Raw genomic sequence first — 21,767 nt, forward strand, 5'->3', positions numbered from 1 at the left:
CTTGACACACAATGTGCAAATGTGTTTTATTTCGTCCATGAGGTGACATTGCTACCAAAGAGACAATAACAATATCAGCTCAGCTGGAGCACTGACATGGAAGCATGAATACTGTTGTTATAAAACCACAGGTATTTCCATGCTCAAATTAGAGGAGCACTCTGCTGTCATTGCGAGGTCGTCGCTGTGTTGGGAGTCTCAGCTCAGCTGATTCCCATTTTCCCTCTGCAAGGAGGGATGTCCAACCTGTGACCAAGACAGGGAACCTACATACCTTGCCTTCAGGTAATGGGGGGTTAAATCATCCAATAGGAGATTCTTGGCAGAACACTCATCCTAGGCAACTAGGTTAGGGAACGCATAGTAGGAGTACACTATACCCAGTACTTATATGCCAGCATACAGGGGTGTGGAATTTATTATTTTATTTTTTTTAAAACCTTTATTTTCAAAAGTCTGGACACAGCTATTCAGCCGACAACCCGGAGGTTCGGCAGCTTCGATAAAGAGGAACAGAGACGCGTCCACAGTACAGTGAAGGAGGAGTGCAAAGGTTCCATTTTTAAAAAAACACAAAACACACAACAACCCCCAGCAAGGCAAGAACACTGAATGCCCATGGTGATAGCCCCCCAGGGGAGGCGGGACCCCAATCATCTACCATTTACAGTACTGTGAAAAGAGGAAGAAGGGGGACAGCAGAGGCCAAAGAAGTCCATTAACCATACTGAGCTGGAAAGAAGGTTAGGAGGAAAGCTGTTCCTCGGGGGGATCCAAATCAGGGGCAAGACAAATTCCCCCCCTGTATTGATTCCACCGCCCCCAGATGGCGTGCCACTTCCGAGGGCAGCCTCTAGCGCAATATACCGTCTTCTCCCTTAGCATACTCCAGTCCATATTTTCTTTCCACGCGGTCAATGTGGGGGGCCCCACGGATCCCCACAATCGCGCTATATCTCTCTTAGCGACCATATTACCCAGAGTCACCCATTGGGTCTGCGCCGCATTATGATCAGTGGGCCCCCAGACATTCAGGAGACAACACCGCGCTTCCGGCTGCATAGCAATGCCCGTCACCTCCCCCATCACTGCATGGACTCTCCTCCAGAATTCCGTGATGACACCACATTCCCAAATGATATGCAGGAAAGTACCCACCATACCACATCCCCTCCTGCATAGGCCGTCCTCCGAGAATCCCATGTGAACCAGCCTTGGCCCCGTCACATACACTCGATGCAGTATTTTAAGCTGCACCAGCCTCAGACGCGACGGGATCGCAACCTCCTTAGGAGAGGAAACAGCAGACTGCCAATCCTCGTCATCCAACTCGAGGCCATCCCTAGACCACTGGTCCCTCAACCCCAGAAGCATATCAGCCCGGACGTTGATCAGTTTCTTATAGATGAGCGAGATCGTGCTCTCGGGCATATGGCCATCAAGGACCCGGTCCTCCAAAGGAGAGGACTCAGGCACCTTCTCACCCTCTATGAGGACTGATCGGAGGGCGTGACGCACCTGAATATAGCGGAAAAACTCAGATGGCCCCAGCTCATATTCCTTCTGCAACTCTTCAAAGGACTTCACCCTCCCCTTAATCAGGACATCTCCGACCCTGGAGATGCCGATCAAGTCCCATTTGTCAAAGCCTTTTGTGTGCCAAAGCCTACCCAGTCTCTCAGATTCAAACAGCGGGGTAGCGAGGGTGAGCCTATCCTTCCAGCCCAGCGAGTCAGTTGCCATCTTCCACACACGCACCGCCACACCAGTGGGCCCCGTGAGGGACGAGTCCAGGGACCGCGAATACAACGCCCTGTAATAGTTACCACCACGCAGCAACCACCTGTCCATGGCATACCCTGGGCTGAGGGCAGGGCCATAAAACCCATGATTAATCGCACTCAGCTGGGTGGCCCAATAGTACCGTCGGATGTCTGGAAGCGCAATACCCCCGTCGTACCATGGAAGCGTCAATTTTGCAATAGCTATTCGCGGCCGCCCGTCCCACAGCAACGTTCGTTGGAGGCCTTCAACCTCCCGAAAGTAGTTGGCCGGTACCCAATCCAAAGTATTCTGCAGTGCGTAGAGGAACCGGGGAAGAGACATCATTTTGAACAGGGCCGCGCGCCCAACGAGGGAGAGCGGCAGCCTCCGCCAGCCCTCCACATCCCGCCTCAGGCGCGCTAGGGGGGGGGGAGCAGGTTCCTCTCATATCGCACGGCAGAGTCCATGGAGATAAAGATCCCCAGATACATGAAGCCCTGCTGAGCAACCTGGATCGAACAAGTTCGAGGGAGCGGTGGAACCTCGCCACTAAGAACATATAAATATGATTTACTCCAGTTGATAACGAGACCCGAGTTCCTACCGAAAGATGTGAGTACGTCACAGACCACTATAAGTGATTTCTTGGGTGAGGCAAGATACAACAGGATGTCATCAGCATAGAGCGATATACGGTCCTCGTGTTCAGGCGACCATCTAAGTCCCCGTATATCCGGGTGCCAGCGTATCCACGCAGCCAGCGGCTCAAGGGCGAGGGCAAACAACAATGGCGACAGGGGACAACCTTGCCGAGTACCCCTCCCAAGCTGAAACGGAGTCGACGCCCGGCCATTTACCACCACACTCGCGAGAGGGCCCTCATACAGCAACCTCACCCAGCTCACAAAACCGTGGCCAAAGCCGAACTTGGTCAACACGGCCCACAAATATGCCCATTCCACCGTGTCAAAGGCCATCGTGGCATCGAGAGACGCCACAATAGCTGGTTCACGCAGCGTGCCCGCCCTGGCGATTACACCATGAAGGCGCCGAAGATTTAACGCTGTGTTACGGTGCGGGATGAATCCGGATTGATCCGGGTGGACCAAGTCACCGAGTACCCTAATCAAACGGGCCGCCAGGATTTTAGCCAGAATTTTCGGCTCTGCGTTAAGGAGTGAGATAGGCCTATATGAGGCGCACTTATCTCGGGGTTTGCCCTCTTTGTGTATAACCACAATCGTCGCCAGTCGCTGATCCAACGGGAGGGCCCCACTCCCCCGCGCCTCCACGAACATGGCGCGCAGGTGAGGGGCAACCCTATCCGGAAACAGCTTGTACAGGTCGACCGGCAAGCCGTTCGGACCCGAGGCCTTGCCCGAGTTCAATGCGCGGATAGCCCCCGCCACCTCATCGACCGTTATGTCACCATCTAGATCGTCCCTATCTATATCAGAGAGACAGGGCAATGCGATATCACGCAGGAGGTCACGCGAGTCCTCGGGCGGCCTGTCCGACACTGAGGCATAAACCATACGGAAATAGTCCGAGAAACACTGCACAATCCTCTCAGGTTCCACAATCACCTCTCCCCCCTCTCCCGTCAACTCCGGCACCACTCTATTGACCCGTTCTTTTTTGTCCAGCCAAGCCAGGAGTTTCCCGGCCTTGTCACCAACATCATACAGACGGCCCTGCTGTTCCCTACCGAGGGTCTTAGCGGCATTCGTCACCAGGTCCTTATACTCGGATTGCTTCAAGCACAGCTCATGCAGTGAGGCCTCTGTAACCTCCTCCTCCAGCGCTCCCTCCAAAGCCGCGATCTCCTCCTCAACCTGCAAAACCTCGCCATCTCTCCGCTGCTTGGCAGCCACTACAAGGGAGAGGGCTTCCCCTCGCAGCACGGTCTTAAATGCTTCCCACAGCGACACTGCCGAGTCCACGGATCCCTGATTGTCCTTGAAAAAATTATCTACTGTCTTTACCAGCGCGCTGCGCATCTTGGGGTCTCGGAAATACCACGGGTTGATAGGGGCCACCCTTCCCCCTCCCTCTCGACCCAGATCCAGCCTGACCCACACCGGCGAATGGTCAGATATTCCACGCGCCATGTGCCTGGCCTCAGACACCAATGAGGCATGCGCAGCCAGAGTGAGTAGGTAGTCAATCCTGGAAAGGCTACCATGCGCCCCGGAGTGGAAAGTGTATTGGCTCTGTGTGGGGTGCCGGAGCCTCCAGCAGTCTATCAGGCCAAGCGTATCTAGAAAGTCTGGAAGCCACTTCTGAGCCCCCCCAGTGTCTCTGGGCGGGTATCTATCCAGCAGACCGGAGCCAACAGCGTTGAAATCACCTCCCACCACAAGCATACCCCCCGGGAGATCCAGCAGGGCCCTACCCAGATCTGTGAACGTGGAGGCCTGCAGGGCCGGCGGGACATAAACCGAAACTAAAACCAAAGTTCTTCCTTCCCACCGCCCCGCCACCGCCACAAACCTCCCCCTATCATCAACAATGGTGGAGTCCACCTCAAATGGTAGCGAGGCTCTGACGAGGATGCCCACACCCCTGGACCCAGAGGAGAATCCCGAATGAGCTATGAATTTATAACCCTTCCTATTCAGGGCATAGCACGTATTACCTATAAGATGCGTCTCCTGCAGCAGGGCAACATCCGGCAATGACCGTTTCAAGAATTGCAAAACAATCCCACGCTTAATGCGATCCCCCAAACCATTAACATTCCAGCTTATAACACTTAAACCCCTACCCCCCATCCCCAAACGTAAAGAGGCCCACCCCACACCCGAAGAGCCACCATGGAACAGTCCTGGAAATAATCACTATGCCTTGCGAAAACAAACCCCCCAACAACAAACCCAAAATCCCAGAAACCCCCCCCACCCTGCACCCCTGCTGCAGCTTACAAAGCCCCCCCAACTTGCAGTGTGCCTGTCGCCCTACCAAACCCAAAATCTACAAAAAGTACCCTAAGGGAGGAGAGAGCTCCCCTCGTCCTCCCACAACCTCCGTATTTACTGCAAGTCATTATATAAAGTCAGTCCGAGTCAGTCCGGTTCCGAAGACATCAACCTTGTTCATCCCGGCCACTGTCCCAGTCTACGGCAGTGTCCTCTTCCGTGCGGCGTCGAGGCAGAGCGTCCAGCCATTCATCCGCCATGGCAGGCGACTCAAACAAGAATGTGCGGTCTTCAAACACCACACGTAGTCTGGCAGGGAAGAGCATGGCGTACTTCAGTTCCCTCTCCCGAAGCCTCCTCTTCACCCCCAGGAAGCCCTGCCGCTGCCTCCGCACCTGCTGGGTGAAGTCAGGATAGAAATTCACCGACGCGTTCTGGAAGGGGACCGGGCCCGTTACCCTCGAGGCCTGCAGGATAGCGTCCCGGTCTCGAAAATGAAAGAGCCGGGCGACAATCGGCCTCGGCGGGGTTCCCACCTTGGGCCGCCCACCCGGCACTCTATGGGCCCTCTCAACTGCGAAGAACTTCCCTAGACCCTTAGGCTGCAGATGATTGAGCACCAAGTCCTCCACGAGCAGGTCCACTGAAGTCTCGTCCGAGGACTCCGGGACCCCGATAACGCGCACGTTGTTGCGCCTGGCCCGGCTCTCGAAGTCCTCCAGCCGACGGGCGGCGAGATCACTCTCGGTCCGCAACTTACGGACCTCGGTCTGCAGGTCCGAGACATCATCGGCGAGGCCCGTGGTCTTGATGTCCAGGGATTTGACCCGTTCATTTGTTTTGCCCAAATTCGCGCGGATCAGATTAACATCCACCAAGATGGTATCCACTTTGTGCGCCAGGGCATCAAACTGTCTCCCAATCGAAGTCTGCAGCCCGTCGAGTGCACCCATGACATCCTGCAGTGAAAGCTCCGGGGCCAAGGGTGAGGCAGTCTTCTGTGTGTCCGGGGACTGGCTCGGTGCACCCGGTGACCCCTTCTGCTGGGCATAGCGGTCCATGTTATTGGCTTGAGTGTAGGCTCCCCGCCTGGTGGCCTTGGGCTTCGGCCGGTCCACCTCCGCTTTGCCCGACATGGTGGGCTCAAGCAAGTCTGTTCAAACAGGACTGCCCTCTCCCAGCGAGAGAGATCAGGAGTGCTCCGTCTTACGATGGGTCGCCAGTGTGGCATGCAGAGCATCCAAATGAGAATAAAGCAGACGCAAGCACTCCCTGGGCTGGGCAGACAAAGGGCGAGAAAGTGAAAGTGAAAGGATAGGGACCTCCGTCCGGCAGTTCACACCTCGCCTGGCCGCTGTTGTTCAATTAGAGGTCGGGCATCCTGCCAACTCGAGCCCCTGGCATCCCTCGGAGATGGGCCTCAATCTTCCGCCATGCATAACTCCGGTTCCCGGTGGGCGATTCGACCTCGGGTGGCATCGATCGCCTCCCTGACAAGTCATCTACACGATGCCATGCATACAAACAGGATTATATACAGGATAATATTGCTAGGTAAGCGCCGCGATACTGAGGCTGCTCCTGTTAGAATTTACATGCTGCTACTAGCGCGAGTATAGCGCTTTTTAAATGCGGAAATAATTAATTAATTTGCACTTTTAAAATTTTTCGAAGGGTCCCGTTTTCTGGTGGGGTTTGAGTTAGGATATACCCACACTCTAATCGGAGATTGCACCGCTGTTGAGCGGGTCTTTAGCTGCTTTCTTGGGTTCTTGGGGCGGGAGCCATCTTGGGGGAGGAAGCGCCGCTTTGGGACGCCATTGTGGTTGACAGCCTAGTTGCTGCCTGGCCACCTTGCACGCTCGAGGCTACTTAACCCTGCCACCATGCAGGCGCGCAGCGTGGGCGCGCCGGAGGCTCGCCAGAGGCAAGCCCATCTGTGCCCATCAGGGACCAGACGGGACCCGGGGCCACGACCCCTGGTTCTCGCGTGGTATACACCAGAGGTGAGTTGGAGTCTTTGAACACCTGCAATTTTGATATTAGCCCAGATTGTGTTGACATTCTTGTGCGTGAGAGAATCTTGTCCGCCCCCACTCCCCAGCCGGGTCGTAAGGTTATGAGTCAGGCCCGCGGCTTACGCTTTGGCCTCCTTAACACACGCTCCCTGCAACGACATAATTTAGAGGTGTTTACCCTTCTTGAAGAAGGAGAACTAGATCTCCTGGGACTCACCGAGACATGGTTAGAGGATTCCTCTATGCCGGATCTCGTCGCCTCCCTACCATCCGACTTTTCGGCACTTTTCTACAATAGATCTGGAGCCAAGAGGGGGGGGAGGTGTTGCCCTCCTGTACAACTCACGCCTATTGGTTGAAAGGGTCTTGACGGAAAATTTGGCAGGCGCGGAAGTGATGGGCGTTAAGTTGCAATCAGGGACGGATTGTCTGCTGATTCTGTTAGTCTATCGCCCTCCGTGGACCTCGCCTGATTTCCCTGACTTGTTCATAAGACTGGCCCAGGACATTCGCTCAAGATATGACAAGGTAATGATAATGGGGGATTTTAATTACCATTGGGAGAAGGTCCCAAAAGATGGTCAGGCGTTACAGATCGATGAGGCGTTAACCTCATTAGATCTGGCTCAACAAGTAAGAGGCCCAACACATGCTAAGGGACACACCCTAGACTTGGTGTGGACGACAGTTCCTGTCCAGGACATGGCTGCGGCTCTGCCATGCGTATGGTCTGACCACCACTTGGTGAGAGGCAAGGTTTTGGCGGACAGACTGAAAACAATAACTAAAGGAGGATGGAAGGCAGTTAGGAAGTGGAATAAGTTTGATGGGGATAAAATGATAAATTTACTTCGCACCAACCCCCCTGCCAACAATTGCCCCCTCAACCCAGAGGCCCTCTGTGGGGCACTCATGGACAAACTTCAGAATGTCACAGACAAAGTTGCACCAATCTGTAGGGTGAACCGTACGGATAGGAAACGAGGGGCCCCGTGGTATAATGACTTACTCAGAGCTCAGAAACGTGGGCTACGCAAACTGGAAAGAACCTGGCGGAAAAACTACAATCCTGACTCTCGTAGTAACTATCTACGGGCTCTCGCTGGTTATAAGCAAGCGATTATAGCCAGGAAGTCCGAGTTCTACGAGGAGAGGATTTCTACGGCCACGAACCCTCAGAAAGAAGTCTTCCGAGTCCTCACGGAGCTCAGGAAGAACAAGGAACAGCCCCCGGACTTTAGTCAGGAGGACTGTCAGAAGTTCCAGGATTTCTTCACCAACAAAGTCATTGATTTGGTCACTGAAATTACGGCAACCTCGCAAATTGACTGTCCACCGGTGGATATCCCAGCCATACTGCCAATTATAATCCCGCTCTCTAATCTACCCTTGATTACAAAGGAGAGTTTAGTCTCCCTCACGGGACGGGTCAAGTCCGGCTCTAGGGCGGATCCATGCCCACCTGAAGTCTTCAAACTCGCACTCCCGGGCATTGAGGATGACGTGCTGAGTCTCCTGAACCTCTCTCTACAAACTGGTCAAGTGCCATCTGCCTTCAAGGAAGCCCGTCTGATTCCCTTGCTAAAAAAACCGGGGGCAGACGCAAAATGTCTGAAGAACTTCAGACCAATTTCCCAGTTACCATTCTTGGCGAAGGTCCTGGAGCAGCATGTCCTTATCACCCTTTCAGAACATCTGGAAAGCAACACGCTGCTAGAGCCGAATCAAGCAGGCTTCCGTGCGAATCACAGCACGGAGATGGTTATGTTGTCAATCGTAGACGAACTTAGGAACAGAGCAGACAAGAAAATCCCGGGGGCCCTGGTGCTGTTGGACCTCTCCGCGGCATTTGATACCGTGTGTCATGCACAACTACTGTCGCGGATGAGGGACTTCGGCATTCAGGGCATAGCACTGGCATGGTTCACATCCTTCCTTCAAGGGAGGACGCAGAAAGTGCAATTAGGTGACATGCTCTCTACCGCAACCTCGATCACTTGCGGAGTCCCACAAGGGTCTGCTCTGTCACCCCTATTGTTCAACATATACCTACAGCCTTTGATTCGAATGCTTAATCAAATGGACTGTCAGGTATATAACTACGCAGACGACACCCAGATCATTATCCAGCTGGAGGATAGCCAGAATGCCTTTACCAGACTGCAAAACATTTTGAGAAGTACAGCTAACTGGATGTCCGGCAACTCCCTAAAAATCAACCCGGACAAAACCGAGGTGTTGCCGATTACCATCGCTGGCAACCCTTGGTGTGACCGTTTCTGGCCTGGGGAGTTGGGCACGCCTCCAGAACCGGCTGAGGTGGTTAAGAGCCTGGGCATCCAGGTGGACAGCAAGCTGTCCATGAAAAAGCAAGTCACAGCTGTGGTCGGCTGCTGCGTCGGCCTCCTTCGCCAACTCAGGAAAGTTTCCCCGCTGCTCTCTTTTTCCACCCTAAGGAGCGCGGTTTCTGCAATGATTTTGGCTAGGCTGGACTATGGCAATTCATTGTATATAGGACTCCCACAGGGCCTCTTAAACAGAATGCAGACGGTCATGAATGATGCTGCCAGGCTCATTTTCAAGAAACCAAGGAGTACCCAGGCATCCCCCCTCCTGTGGGAACTCCATTGGTTGCCAGTTAGGCAGAGGCTAATGTTCAAGGGGCTCTGCATTGTACACAAAGCGCTTCATGGCAGAGCACCCACCTATCTGAAATCTCGCCTGTCCCTTTACAAACCAGGGAGGGTGCTTAGAACTGCTGATTCCATATGTCTGGTTCAGCCACGCTGTAGACTGACCACTGTGGGTGGGCGTGCTTTCTCACATACTTTGCCAGCTATGTGGAATAAACTACCGCTGAAACTCCGCAATGAAAAGAAACTAATGCCCTTCCGCAAGCAATTAAAAACTGTGCTTTTCCAGCAAGCGTGGGGTGGCCGCTAAATTTTAATCTGATGCATCTTTTTATTGTATAGCTGATCCTAACAAAGCGCTTAGAGACCCCTGGGTTATAGTGCGCTATACAAGTCACAAGAAATAAATAGACGACGGAGGGCACGAGGGTCTCGGGAGCTCAAAGCTCACGCGGCCATCTTGAAGGAATTTATTAAAATATCTACTTGTCCATGGGGCAGGTTGCTTCATAAATCTACTTGTCCTGTAACAAAATCCACTTGTCCCTTTGGTGCCATGTTGTGCGGCAACAAATTATGGCAGCAATCTCATTATATAAGAGCTCTTATATAGTCTCTCTGATTATGCCAGGGCTCATACCATAGTAGTGTTTGAATACTAGCAATCCCTTTATGTTGCTACGTTTCCACAGATCGACATACTGGGACTGAAGGTAGTGGTAAACAATAGTTCCAGGGTTGAAATGTCCTTCTGAGTCTGTGCAAACCTACTAACTTGCATGTTTTAAGGGTTTTCAACAACTCTTCTCTAATCTTTTCCAATACTGAGAAATGTTGGAAATTTACTCCTGACAATGGCAGAAGTAATATTTCTTCCAGAGTTGGGAAAAAAATGGTTGGAGGGAAAATAAACTTGCAAACACTCTGGTTTTCGCATGAGCAAATCTACACATGCATATTTGCTCATGCTAAAACGCAGTTCACAAATATTTTCTAGGAGTACTATCTCTTGCCCTACTGCTGTAAATTCGTGTGAATTCACGAAAGCCATATTGCTGCCCTTAATGCAAGGACATCAGTGGCAGCTGGTGTTAAGGGGCGAAAGGAGCTTTGCCCCACTAGCTTCAGGACTAGGATCTGACGGGGAGGAGATAAGAGAATGTGTACACAATGTAGCAGCTTCCTTCCTAGAAAAAAAATTTGAATTTCTATTCAACACGATGCAGTGAGCACTTCATTTGATTCAAATGAAGTGCTCACTGCTTGGTGTGAATACAAATTCCGTTTTTTTTTAGGAAGGGATGAGGTCACGTCAGGGACCTCCTGCGCATGTGCTGGCCGGGGCAAGGACTATTGCTCGCCCTCGATGCAAACTCTAGAAGAGTGATTTCCGCATGAAGGGAGTGGCCAGAAAAAGGAGAAAATGGTTGGTTTTCAATGGGGCGCATATACTGTCGCCCAGGCGATATTAGCACGCTATTTAAATGAATGGTAAGGGGCAGGGCTAGTGGGTGAGTGAGAGAGTAGTGGGTGGCAACAATTGGAGCACCCATTGCCTTCACTGTACTTTTAGGCCTCCTGGTTGGATAATGGAAGCTGGGGGCGTGGGCTGTGAAAGAGTTGGCTGTGTAGCTCTGATTCTGGCATAATCGGCATGCAGGCATCAGGTGTGCTGTATTCCTGTTAGCTGTGTTTGATCAGGACGGACTTGCTGTGAAACCGACTGCCGATCCGGTAAGTACAACATTTGAGATAAAACCTAGTTTTGAAGATCGTGATATATATGATGGATGGGGACTTATTTGCATGCATACGAATATAGAAGCAAAACCCTGTAAATGTGGTGTGGTGTACAGTTTGTGTCTCCTAAACATAAAAAGGCGCGATGGCTGTAACGCGAGGCAAGCTTTTATGCTCCAAGCCTCCCCCTTTAAAAAAATCACATTGCTACCTCTGTTGAGTTAGACATGGTCTGAAAGAATTCTGAACTTGCTTTGAACTAGGGCTTCCTATTACATATTATAAAGTTCTCGAGGGCACAGCAGCTGCGAGACTTCTGCAGATAAGTCACAAAATTCTGATAGCGTTAAAAGTCTGGCAGTATGTGTGAAGGGCATTGGTGCACATGCACGGCCTCTTGGCGCTGTGTAATATATCTCTGGCTACTTCATTTTCAGTGCTGAATTCAAATTCGGGATGAGAACAATCCGTGCATAGTGTGTATATTGCTCAGATTTTCAGCAGGAAAAAAGAGGTAAACGGCCACAGGTACGGGGTAATGAGAGGTTGGGACCGGTGCAAGGTACAGCAGAGAGGTACTGAGCAGCAACAGGTACAAAGAGAAAGCGGCAGGGACAGTGAGACATACAGAAAAAGAGAGACGCAAGGCTGGATGAGACAGGCGTACAAGCAAGGGCACCAGCTCTGTTCTTGCTACTTTGCATCCCTTCACTTCCCTGCATGAGATCCATGTCTCCTATTTTCCTGCATTCCCGCCCCTCCCACTCACAAACCTCACCAGACGCCCCTGAAGGACATATACCAAGGGTGCACTTTTGAGACTTTCTTTAATAATTGGGCCCCTAATTTGGTCTGGCGTTAACCATGACCTTTTGCGTTTATTAAAATTCTCTCTCTCTCTGTATCGGCTGGCTTCACGGTGAGTGACAGCATTTCACAAGGAGCATATCGGCACACAAATTAGTTTTATTCAGTGCTAGTAACTAATGTGGCAGTGTGTGCTTTTTTTGAGACCAAAAACTATTTTTGCTTTAGCCAATGTTTGTTATAATGCTGAGGGTCCGCCATCTCTCACATCAATAAGGTTTTACAAAAACCATGTCAAAACAAGTCACGCATTGCCAAAACTAAAAAGCTGACCACCATTTCAGACCTATTGGCTTTGCCAATGCTTGTTTATTTTTATGTTTTCCAAAATCTTATTGTAACTGGTTACACTGATTTTCTAATATGAATATTTTGGGGAAATACTAGCATGCATCAACAAATTTTACTAAATGATGCTGCAAAGAAATGGTACCTGAAATTTTACAGTAGTTTAGCTAAACAAAATGTTTCCTACGTTCATTTTTTAGTAACATTTAATATTGAAAGCAAAGAATCATTATTCTTGCTTTCACGCTTCTGCAAATATTTGCATCTAATCAGAAAGCATTCTGGGAGCATTATGCATAGCCTCATATTGCTAAACTTTGAAACCATTTGTACACATTTTTATACTGGAACCACTGTCAGTAGTGCAGTCAGAACTTACATTTACTGAGCGCGCTCACCCTAATAATAAAGGCTTTCAATTAATGAACCATAAATACAAGTTTGAACAGCATTAACATATGTACACAAATATTAACTTAACTGCAGGCAGTGCCCTTCCCTGATCCTTAATGGGGTACTGCTACTGGCAGCCGAAGGGTTTGTGCTGCTGGGGGTTGGGTCTGCTTGTCCCAAGGACATAATGCACATTAAAACTTGTTGCCCTTGACCCCAAACAATATGTCCTGGGCGTCGGGCTATAGGAATTCCACATCCCTGCAGCATACATACACTGATTTAGCACAATGGTGGAATTGTTCATTCTCTTCACTCTCCTTATATTGCTAATCACTTTTATCTGCTTCTATATATTGATTATTGCAGGGCATATATTTTAGACAACTATCACATTTTCTATGGATAGGGGAGAGGGACTGAGTCGCTGTGCAGATTCTTGAAACAGAATCACTGCATCAACAACGTAGTGGTTAGAAGCACATCCAAAAGGGAAGAAGTTGAATTAAAAACATACTTCCTTCTACAATTGCTCTGTGCTCGGTCGGATGACCTTGTAATGTTGCTAACTATGAGTAACTTTCTGTAATGACTCACCCACTTCATTTAATGACCCTGAAGGAATACAAAGCTGTAGGTTCTTGAGAAAGCGCAAGAAACAACATTCAGGGCATCATCTAATAGAAAGCAACCATTACCCAGTTCTTAAAAATGCCACCAGATGGCGCCAGAGGAGAAGAAATACATGAAAATCTGCGCGAGACTCTAGAATGGCCATACGACTCCAGTGGGAATACAGGACTACATTTCCCAGGAGCACTGGTCGGCAGCCAATGTGGGCGGCTCCTGCTATAAAAGGGAGTCACACGCCTTAGGCCCAGTGCTCAGTATTGAGAAGATCCCCAATAGCAGAACTCTCCTCCACATCTACAGCAGCAGTTAAAGTGTGCATGTTCACATGCATAATCCAGAGAACTCCAGGCTATGATGCAGTTGTAGTGTCTTGCGAGTTTTAGAACAGAACCCTTTTGGCTCCTAACGGACTCCAAAGACCTGAGACATAGGTGTCAGAGTGGAACGCAATGAAAGCCTGTTTTAGAACATTGAGTTTGCAGATACACACCACAGAATAAAGACGTGTAATACTAAGCTTCGTGTGTGGCATAGTCATTGGCAGGTACCCAGACTGGGGAGGACGCTACAAATGGCGATGAGATAGGGGATAAGTAACCGCGAAGAACGACCGTTCTCCCCCTGCTCATGCTTGCCATGTGTGTCACTGTTGAAGTAAGGAATCAACGCTTCATGCATGTGGAGTCAAAGCGCAACTCCAGCTGCTGTAAAGTAGGTGAAGACAACGGAAGCTTTGCAAAGATTCTATGGTCGAGAACGAAGTCGATCGTCATCTAAATCATCGTCAAACAGTTCTTCCACCTCAATATCAAGTGAAAGTGAGGAAGATGGTTGTGCCATGTCGATGTTTATCTCAGAGAAACGTGCGCATGTTGGACTGGCTGCATGTGAGGGAACACGTCAGTCAAAGTCGACATGCCAAAGCACCAAAGTCATACAAACTTTGTTAGAAGATTACACTGAAAATAAATGGTTGCTCTATACCTTTCATCATCGAAAGTGGTGCATAAATAAACATAATGCCTGACGAGAAATACAATAAATTATCTCCATTGCCTCGACCTATGCCATCTAAAACCAAAGTGTACACATGAGCTACATCGATGCCCATAAAAAGTTAAGGTTCATTTGTAGCGACAATAAAACACAAGAAAACAAAGGTGCAAGCACCCATCCATGTGCTTCAAGGTACAGCCTCAAGAGTCTGTCTGCTCAGCATCAGCACAGCTGATGTTACGGAACTGATTTCCGTGAAGTACAACATGAATGCTCACCATGAAATAGCATCTCAGTTCCCTCCGTTATGTCATGGTTTGGGAAAGCTTAAGACTATGAAAGCATAATTGCATATGAACGAGGACATCCACTCTGTTTCTCGGAATCATAGGCAAATTGCTTTTCATTTACAAGATGCTGTTGAAAAAGAACTTGATTTGTTACTTAAGCATGACATCATTGAGCGTTCAACTGGTCTGACGCCATAGGTTTCTTCCATAGTGGTAATGCCCAAAAAAGGAAAGTGAAGGAGAGGTACGCATATGTGTTGACATTCGTCATGCAAACAAAGGAATTGAACAAGAACGACATCCAGGTCCACTCATTGCGGACATGAGAACGCAATTAAATGGTGTAAAGGTCTTCTCTCAACTTGATTTAAATAAAGGTTATCATCAGTTGGAACTCAAAGAATATTGCAGTTATAGTACAACCTTTTCTACACATGTTGGTGTGTTTCGATACAAGAGACTCCGTTTTGGTGTGTCATCGGCTGCAGAACTTTTCCAAGACATCATTCGATGTGTCATAGAGCCTGTTGAGAATGCATTCAATTATAGCGATGACATTTAGATTTTTGGAGCTACACAGAAAGAGCACGATAAAGTGCTCACACAAGTATGTCATTTACTTACTGATGCAGCATTGACTTTGAAGGCCGACAAGTGTGAGTTCCACAAGACAAAGCTAAAATTCTTTGGCTATATCTTTTCTGATTAGGGTATGACATCTGATCCTGCAAAAGTACAAGACCTGTCAAATGCAGAACCCCCACAAGATGTTTCTATGATATATTAATTTCTTGGTAAGGGCAGTTACTGTTCTAGATGCATACAAGACTTTGCTACTATCAGTGCTCCTTTACGAGAGTTAATGAAAATAAAATTTTCATTCAAGCGGTCACAAGAATGTGAGAGAAGTTTCAAGGAAATCAAACAAGCCACTGAAACTGCTGCTGAAATGGCCAACTTTAATCCAAAGCTTCATACAGAGGTTGCTTTTGATTCTAGTCCCGTCAGGTTAGGTGCTATCCTTGCACAGCGCGGCTGACACCCATATGAATATTGTGGCATGTAGAAGTTTATCCCAGACCAAACGTGCTCACTCACAACCTGAGAGAGGCAATCTAGTTGTGGTATGAGCTTGTGAACATTTCGATGTATTCCTGTACGGAAAACCTTTAATGCGGGTAACTGATCATCAAGCTTTACTGACTATATTTGGCAAACCATAGGCCAAGATGCCTCCTCACATTGAACAGCGGGGACACGATTACAAGAGTACAATTACACCATTGTAAAACGTCCAGGGAAGGATCAAAACCCTGCTGACTACTTTTCCAGAGTGCCTATACAAGGTCAGGGTACTCCATCCAAGACGGCTGAAGCCTACATTAAATTTATTGGAAAAATCTAAAACGCCAGCTGCTATATCATCACTGCCTCCAACCATGATAGTGACATGCTGAAGTTGAAAGATATAATTACACATCAGTCATGAAACTGAAACACTCGATCTCTCACCAGTGATGGTGAATTCCCAAAAAACTTTAAAGATGAACTTTCCATAACTCCAGAAGGGGTTATACTACGAAGGTCGAGAATCCTAATTCTGGAGAGTCTGCGACAGAAAATTATATAAGTAGCTCATGAAGGACATCATGGTATTGTTGCCACCAAAAGAGCTCTCCGAGACAGAGTTTGATTTCAAAATTTAGATGAAAGGGTTCAAAACAAACTCAAGGCCTGTCATCAATGCTGCCTTTCTACATATAGTACTAAACATACACTTACCATGTCAGAACTCCCTAAGCATGCATGGAAGAGAATAGCCACCGAGTTCTTTGGTCCACTCAATAATGGAGATCATCTGATGGTAATTGTGGACGAGTACTAACGCTTTCCATTAGTCGAAGATCTCTCATCCACACCACATGAGCAAGTTATTGAGAGTATAGATGGCATCCTTATGACATGGGCTGTTCCGGCCATTTTGAAGTCTGATAATGCATTCAAGGATTTCTGGGATCATCTGAACATAGAGCATCAGAAGATTGCCCGTTTGTGGCCGCAGGACACCTGACTCATTAAGCATTTTATGAGTGCGCTAAAGAAAGCAGTATAGCCTGAAACTCGAGAGGTTCAATTTAAAAACTGTATTGAATTCCACCCTATGAGCCTATCGTTCAACACCTCCACTGGCGTAGCTAGGGGGGGGCGGTGGGGGCGGTCCGCCCCAGGCGGCACAATTTTGAGGGCGGCCGCGCGGCACTGGTGGGCCATTGCGGCCGCGGCGGCCTTTATCATTTATTTGGGGACACTGTGTCCCCAAATAAATTATAAAGGCCACCGCGGCCGCAACGGGTTCCAGCGCGCGCGGCCCAGTTTGAAAGTGCGCACTGACCTGCTGTTAAACTGCTAGTGCGCCAGCGGCACTGGCAGTCAAAAGTGCTTTCCAAAATCGCGGCTACGACGTCCCGCGTTTCTATTAGCTCAGCTATAGACCTCTAGTCGTTACTATTGGTCCGTCCTAGCCTCCAGGGCCGTCAATCAATCTTGTAGCGCGCGAGCGCTACCAATGACGGCTCTGGCGACATTAAAAAAAATGATTTTATTATGGCCAGCCCTGCCCTCGCGATGAGAACGAACGACGTAGCAGTGACGCGCTACGCGCTCTCGCGCTCATTCTGGCCGGGGGCTGGGGGCCTGGGGCAGTCTGTGGCAGTGCTGATCTCTGGGCAATCTGTAGACTGGTCTGGCTGCTGAAGTTCGTTCGAACCAACTCCCCCAACACCCCCCCCCCCCACGCCCCCTCTGCCTGCTATAGAGACTCTGGAGCGAGTCATGAGTGAGGTAAGAGAATAGTTTTGGGGATACTTAGTGAGTGGCAGAGTGGCAGCATAGCTGCCAACAGGGCTTTAAGTGGGATGAAAAAACTGGGGGGGTCTCTCAAAGGGGGTGGCCGATTTAATTAAGGGCGTGGCTTTAAAACACTTACCCTAAAAATCTGTGTTTAGTATAGTGTGCCGCCTGCCTTATATTTTGCTGTTTCTATCACTGCATCCAGCTATGTGATACAACAAGTAACATCATACCTACAACCAGGCTCGGTTCTAGAGGGTGGGCCAGGCCCACCCTAGGCCATTGTGAACTGGAAAATTAGCGTTTTTCATGATCATCCTAATGTCTCACAGTGGCTTGAAGCCCCATTGCGCCCTGCTGCTCTCTTTTTGAAATACAAGAGCAGCAGCATTGTGGTATTGTCACCAGGGCTTTAAGTGGAAGCTTTTTCAATATTATATGTAACAAGCCATAGTTGCAGCTTATTTATCTTATGCAACTAATAACCATTGACAAAGCCAATAGTCCTGATTTGTTGTAGGCTAGAATAGTAGTATAGAAGGTTAATGTGCCTGCAAAGCACATCATGTAATATGCAGATGACAGATTTTTTTTTTTAATGTAGCTAGTTAAGGTTACTGCTTTGAACACAGATCCTTTTGTTACTTGCAGTTCATAAATAGTAAGCCTTTTAATAAAGCACAGTAAGCTATTTAGGATATGTGACTGCTACAAATTTTAACCCTCACTGACTCATGCAACACATCTTGTACACTGATTTACACGCTTGCATGATTTATTTTCAATCTGTATGTTATGTAAATCGCTCTGACACTGCATTGGTATGTGTAGCTTTATAAAAGAAAGTAAAATAGTGCTATTAAAATTGTGTGTAAATACTGGCACCGACCAACACATCTGAGATACTTCCAGTTCATGCACTTACATAAAGGGGCCTAACAAAGTCAAAAGCCTCAAGTACCTGTGAAGAAATAACCAGATGTGTGCTTTTTTTGTTCCTCCATTGTATTTACATTTAAGTGTGAAGTTCCAGGCCACTCTATCAAAAGGAGGCCTAATGGCCCCTCAACTTGCCCTTTATCTTTGGTTCAGCTGGAGATAAATATGAAGAAAAAAAAAACCTCGCTGCCTGCACGTTGCTGCTGGGAATGAAAAGCAGTCACTGTGCAGGTGCTGCTGAACGTGTCTAGGACTCTGATAATGATACCTGGACAAGTTCAGCATATTTCTGTGGGGCCAATTTCTTGGCAGGGTGGACGGCGTTCACCCTGTGAAAATAGCGGGTGGACGCTGTGCACCCCGGAATTGTACCCTGGTTGGTGTCTTTCAGTGGCTGCATGGTTGTTTCAGTCCGAGTCCTGGCGATTCACAAATAGAAACGTACCTAGACTTTTACTGGCACATCTACTAATGTAACAGACAGGCTAAAACCCTGAGTAGGAACCGAATGGCTATCTATACATCATCCTGAGCAGTAGTTAATGCAAAGTTAATTCACACAACCTTTTGGACTTTGGAGTGTATTTTTATCCAAGGGGAGGGGTTAGTCGACTGGTGGCTCTGACAATTTCTTTTGGTCATAGAAGTCAAGGTGTATGAAAGAATGACAAGTTGGGATGTGTGCAAGCCTTGGCGTTCCGTACTTGACACATTATTATCATTTTACTGTTCTTGTAGACTTTTAACACTGTTGGTTACCATGAAAGTAATGTGAAAACAAAATCGCAGAAAAATGTAATGTTCCTTGTTTCTTCTGAATATTCATGGAGTGCCGCAGCGCCGGAGCAGTTTGTCCTGGGCCTCGGATAGAGTTGAACATGATCCCATGGCCCCTACAGCTGTGTTTAAGGATTGTGATGATAATGTCTCACCCCCTCCCTGTTTTTTAGCTTTGGACCCCCGGGCAGGCTGTGCACCATGTGTGTTCTGAGGCTGCTATGAAGGAGAGATGCACTATTACAAGCTGGTTTTTGGTCCCAGGAGCACACGTCTTTTCATTCCCAGGGAGGTGGTTGCTGCTGCTTAGAAGTAATGACAGGGCGCGACCCCTGGTTGTTGCCTTTGGGCCACCAGAGTGGGCTTTGTATCCGGTCTGTGTTGGCAAGGTGGAGCTGATTGACCCCTTTGTGCTGCGTTTAGTTCTAAGGGCACACAGTGAGTCATTTCCTGTGAATAATTAATTTGCTGTTTTTGAAAGATAAAGAATTACAGGCTTCGCCACTGTTAAGTTGGTTTTGGATCCCTAGAGCACATATTGTTTGTGCAGGTCCCCACTGCTTTAATGGGGGGACCATGATGTATGGTCATTTAATGTCAGCTGTAGATGATGGATCCCTGAACAGTGTCATGTATGTGCATGTTTGCATTGTGCTGAGGGGATTACCAGGTAATTGTTCATGTAGCTCTCAGATGGATGGCACATGTGGTTTTTCTGAGTCCCCAGATGGATCATGCAGTCTGTGTGTTCTCTTTTGTACTGCCAGTCGCCGTTCTATTCAACTGTGTAGCCTTGGACCGCGTCATGTATATGCATGTAATTTGCATGATCAAGGTAACTATTAGCGGCGATACTACGTGTCTCTCGCACATCTTTCAAGTGCTCGCCGCCCTTTTCCCCCAGCACCCCCCCTCTCCAGGGGCGGCAATCTGAGGGGTAGCCCCGGGCGCCACAAGCTCTAGCTACGCCACTGAACACCTCACTCAACCACTGGAGAAATTACTGCAATTTTGATGTTTGGGAGGGTGTTAAAGAGTCGGACAGAGTATTTTGAAGCGGAAAAGTAAGTTCTCAGAATGTGGTGGGCCAGTTACGCTAAGTCTTTTCATTATGGGACTCGTATATTTGCTTTTAACTTTCCATATACTGCATCAAAAGCACACCATTTATGTTCCACTGACTAAAATGGCAGGAGAGGCTGAAGATATCAGAGTTGATTTAGAGCCACTCTGCAGCTATTTTGATGAGGCTGGAGTCTAGGACCTTTCTAAATTGAGGCTAAATAGACTAATACAGAACAGTAAGTCCCTCTGGAGGCCAGTGGGTTTCTCAGCAATCTTTTCTTAGTATGAAAGAGATGCAAAGGTTTTCGCCCTGTCATCAATCTCAGATTACTTAATGGCTTTGTCTTATATTGACACTTCATGATGTAAGGCATTCCTTGCTTATGAGAGTCCCTTTTAGGAACAGTCTGGTTGGTCAAACTGGATTTGAAGTTTTATGCTTATTTTCCCCATCCACTTGCATTGATGTGGAGGCAGTTTCAGGGGAAGACAGCTAAAATAAAGGCATTATTGGCTTTAACAAAATCTGGAATCTCCAACCTGAACAGGCGTGTTCACATATAAAGCTCACTGACAGGCAGATCACTGTAACAGCGGAATTTAGAAAGAATTATGGACAGGGACACTGGAAATATGCAATTCTCCGGCCCCAGCTTTTTTCACATAATTAAGGATGTCACATTTGCCACATAATCCAAGATCTGCTGCTTAATCTGCAAAATGTATAAAAAATAAATTTGTTTATAGCTCAAATTAAATAAAACTTACAAAAAAACTAGCAACATGTATTCGTGGACATTGGAGTACACTTTTCAAAGGTTAATTGGTCCTCTTTCAGTTGCTTATTTATGTATTTGGTTGTTAAACTGGTACTGCTGAGGTGAACTCTTTGCTGACAGTATTACATGTGTCAAAATTACACAATAATGAAGTAATACTATAGAAAAGGTGCTGCATAATTTAGCTTTTCTTGCCGCATAATTTTGTGCTCCCCTGCTTCATATTTCCAATAGCCCTGACTATGGATCTAGACATGAAGCATGATTTCCCAATCCTTCGTTTGTACACACACCCAGCAGCAACTGATTAGACTCACCATGTTACCGATTTCGCAGCTCCTAACTTCAAAGCGATCTCTGTTGCTAACGTCCTGCCGCAGGTGCCCTCAGCACGATAACAGTTTATTTAAAGAGAAAAGGCTTCATGTGGCCCGGATTAATTGTATTTCCACTAATTACCGAATGTGGACGTGTCAATCACTTCAACATAATCAACGCACTTATTATCAAAACGGTTAAAGATATATTTCAATATTACTTTTGGCTACAACAGCCTCTACACGTACACTGTTCTCCAAATGTGCCACCCACTTCCTGTTTGAAAGAGAAGACCGCCAGTGTGCCGAAAGTCCAACAGCGCCACCTGCCGGTACTTCGGTCATGGTCATCCAAAAGTCAGTGTATTAAGAAAGTAGAAACAGGACAAAGTTAGCAGGCAATAGCGAGCGCGCTAGGAAAGTTTGAAGTTTTCGGCAACTGGTTCCTAATGAGGGGGTCAACAACAACCCATAATACAACAAGCATTTACAATGCAATG

At 48.0% G+C, this 21,767-nt stretch overlaps 1 protein-coding gene across 2 annotated transcripts in view; it reads right to left on the reverse strand.

Annotated features, from left to right (window-relative positions):
* Positions 1–21,556, reverse strand: part of C2_1H5orf63 (chromosome 2_1 C5orf63 homolog) — a 58,034-nt gene extending 36,478 nt beyond the window's left edge. The window contains exon 1 of one of the 2 annotated variants that reach the window (XM_085632700.1): positions 21,268–21,556. In XM_085632700.1, the coding sequence (XP_085488826.1) occupies positions 21,268–21,270 (3 nt within the window). In that variant the 5' untranslated portion in view covers positions 21,271–21,556. The remainder of the gene's footprint in view (positions 1–21,267) is intronic. The other variant, XM_085632701.1, reaches the window with a different exon arrangement.
* Positions 21,557–21,767: the final 211 nt, after the last annotated feature.

The sequence above is a fragment of the Triturus cristatus genome, chromosome 2_1 (assembly GCF_964204655.1).
Source record: "Triturus cristatus chromosome 2_1, aTriCri1.1, whole genome shotgun sequence".
In the NCBI taxonomy this organism is placed as follows: Eukaryota; Metazoa; Chordata; class Amphibia; order Caudata; family Salamandridae; genus Triturus; species Triturus cristatus.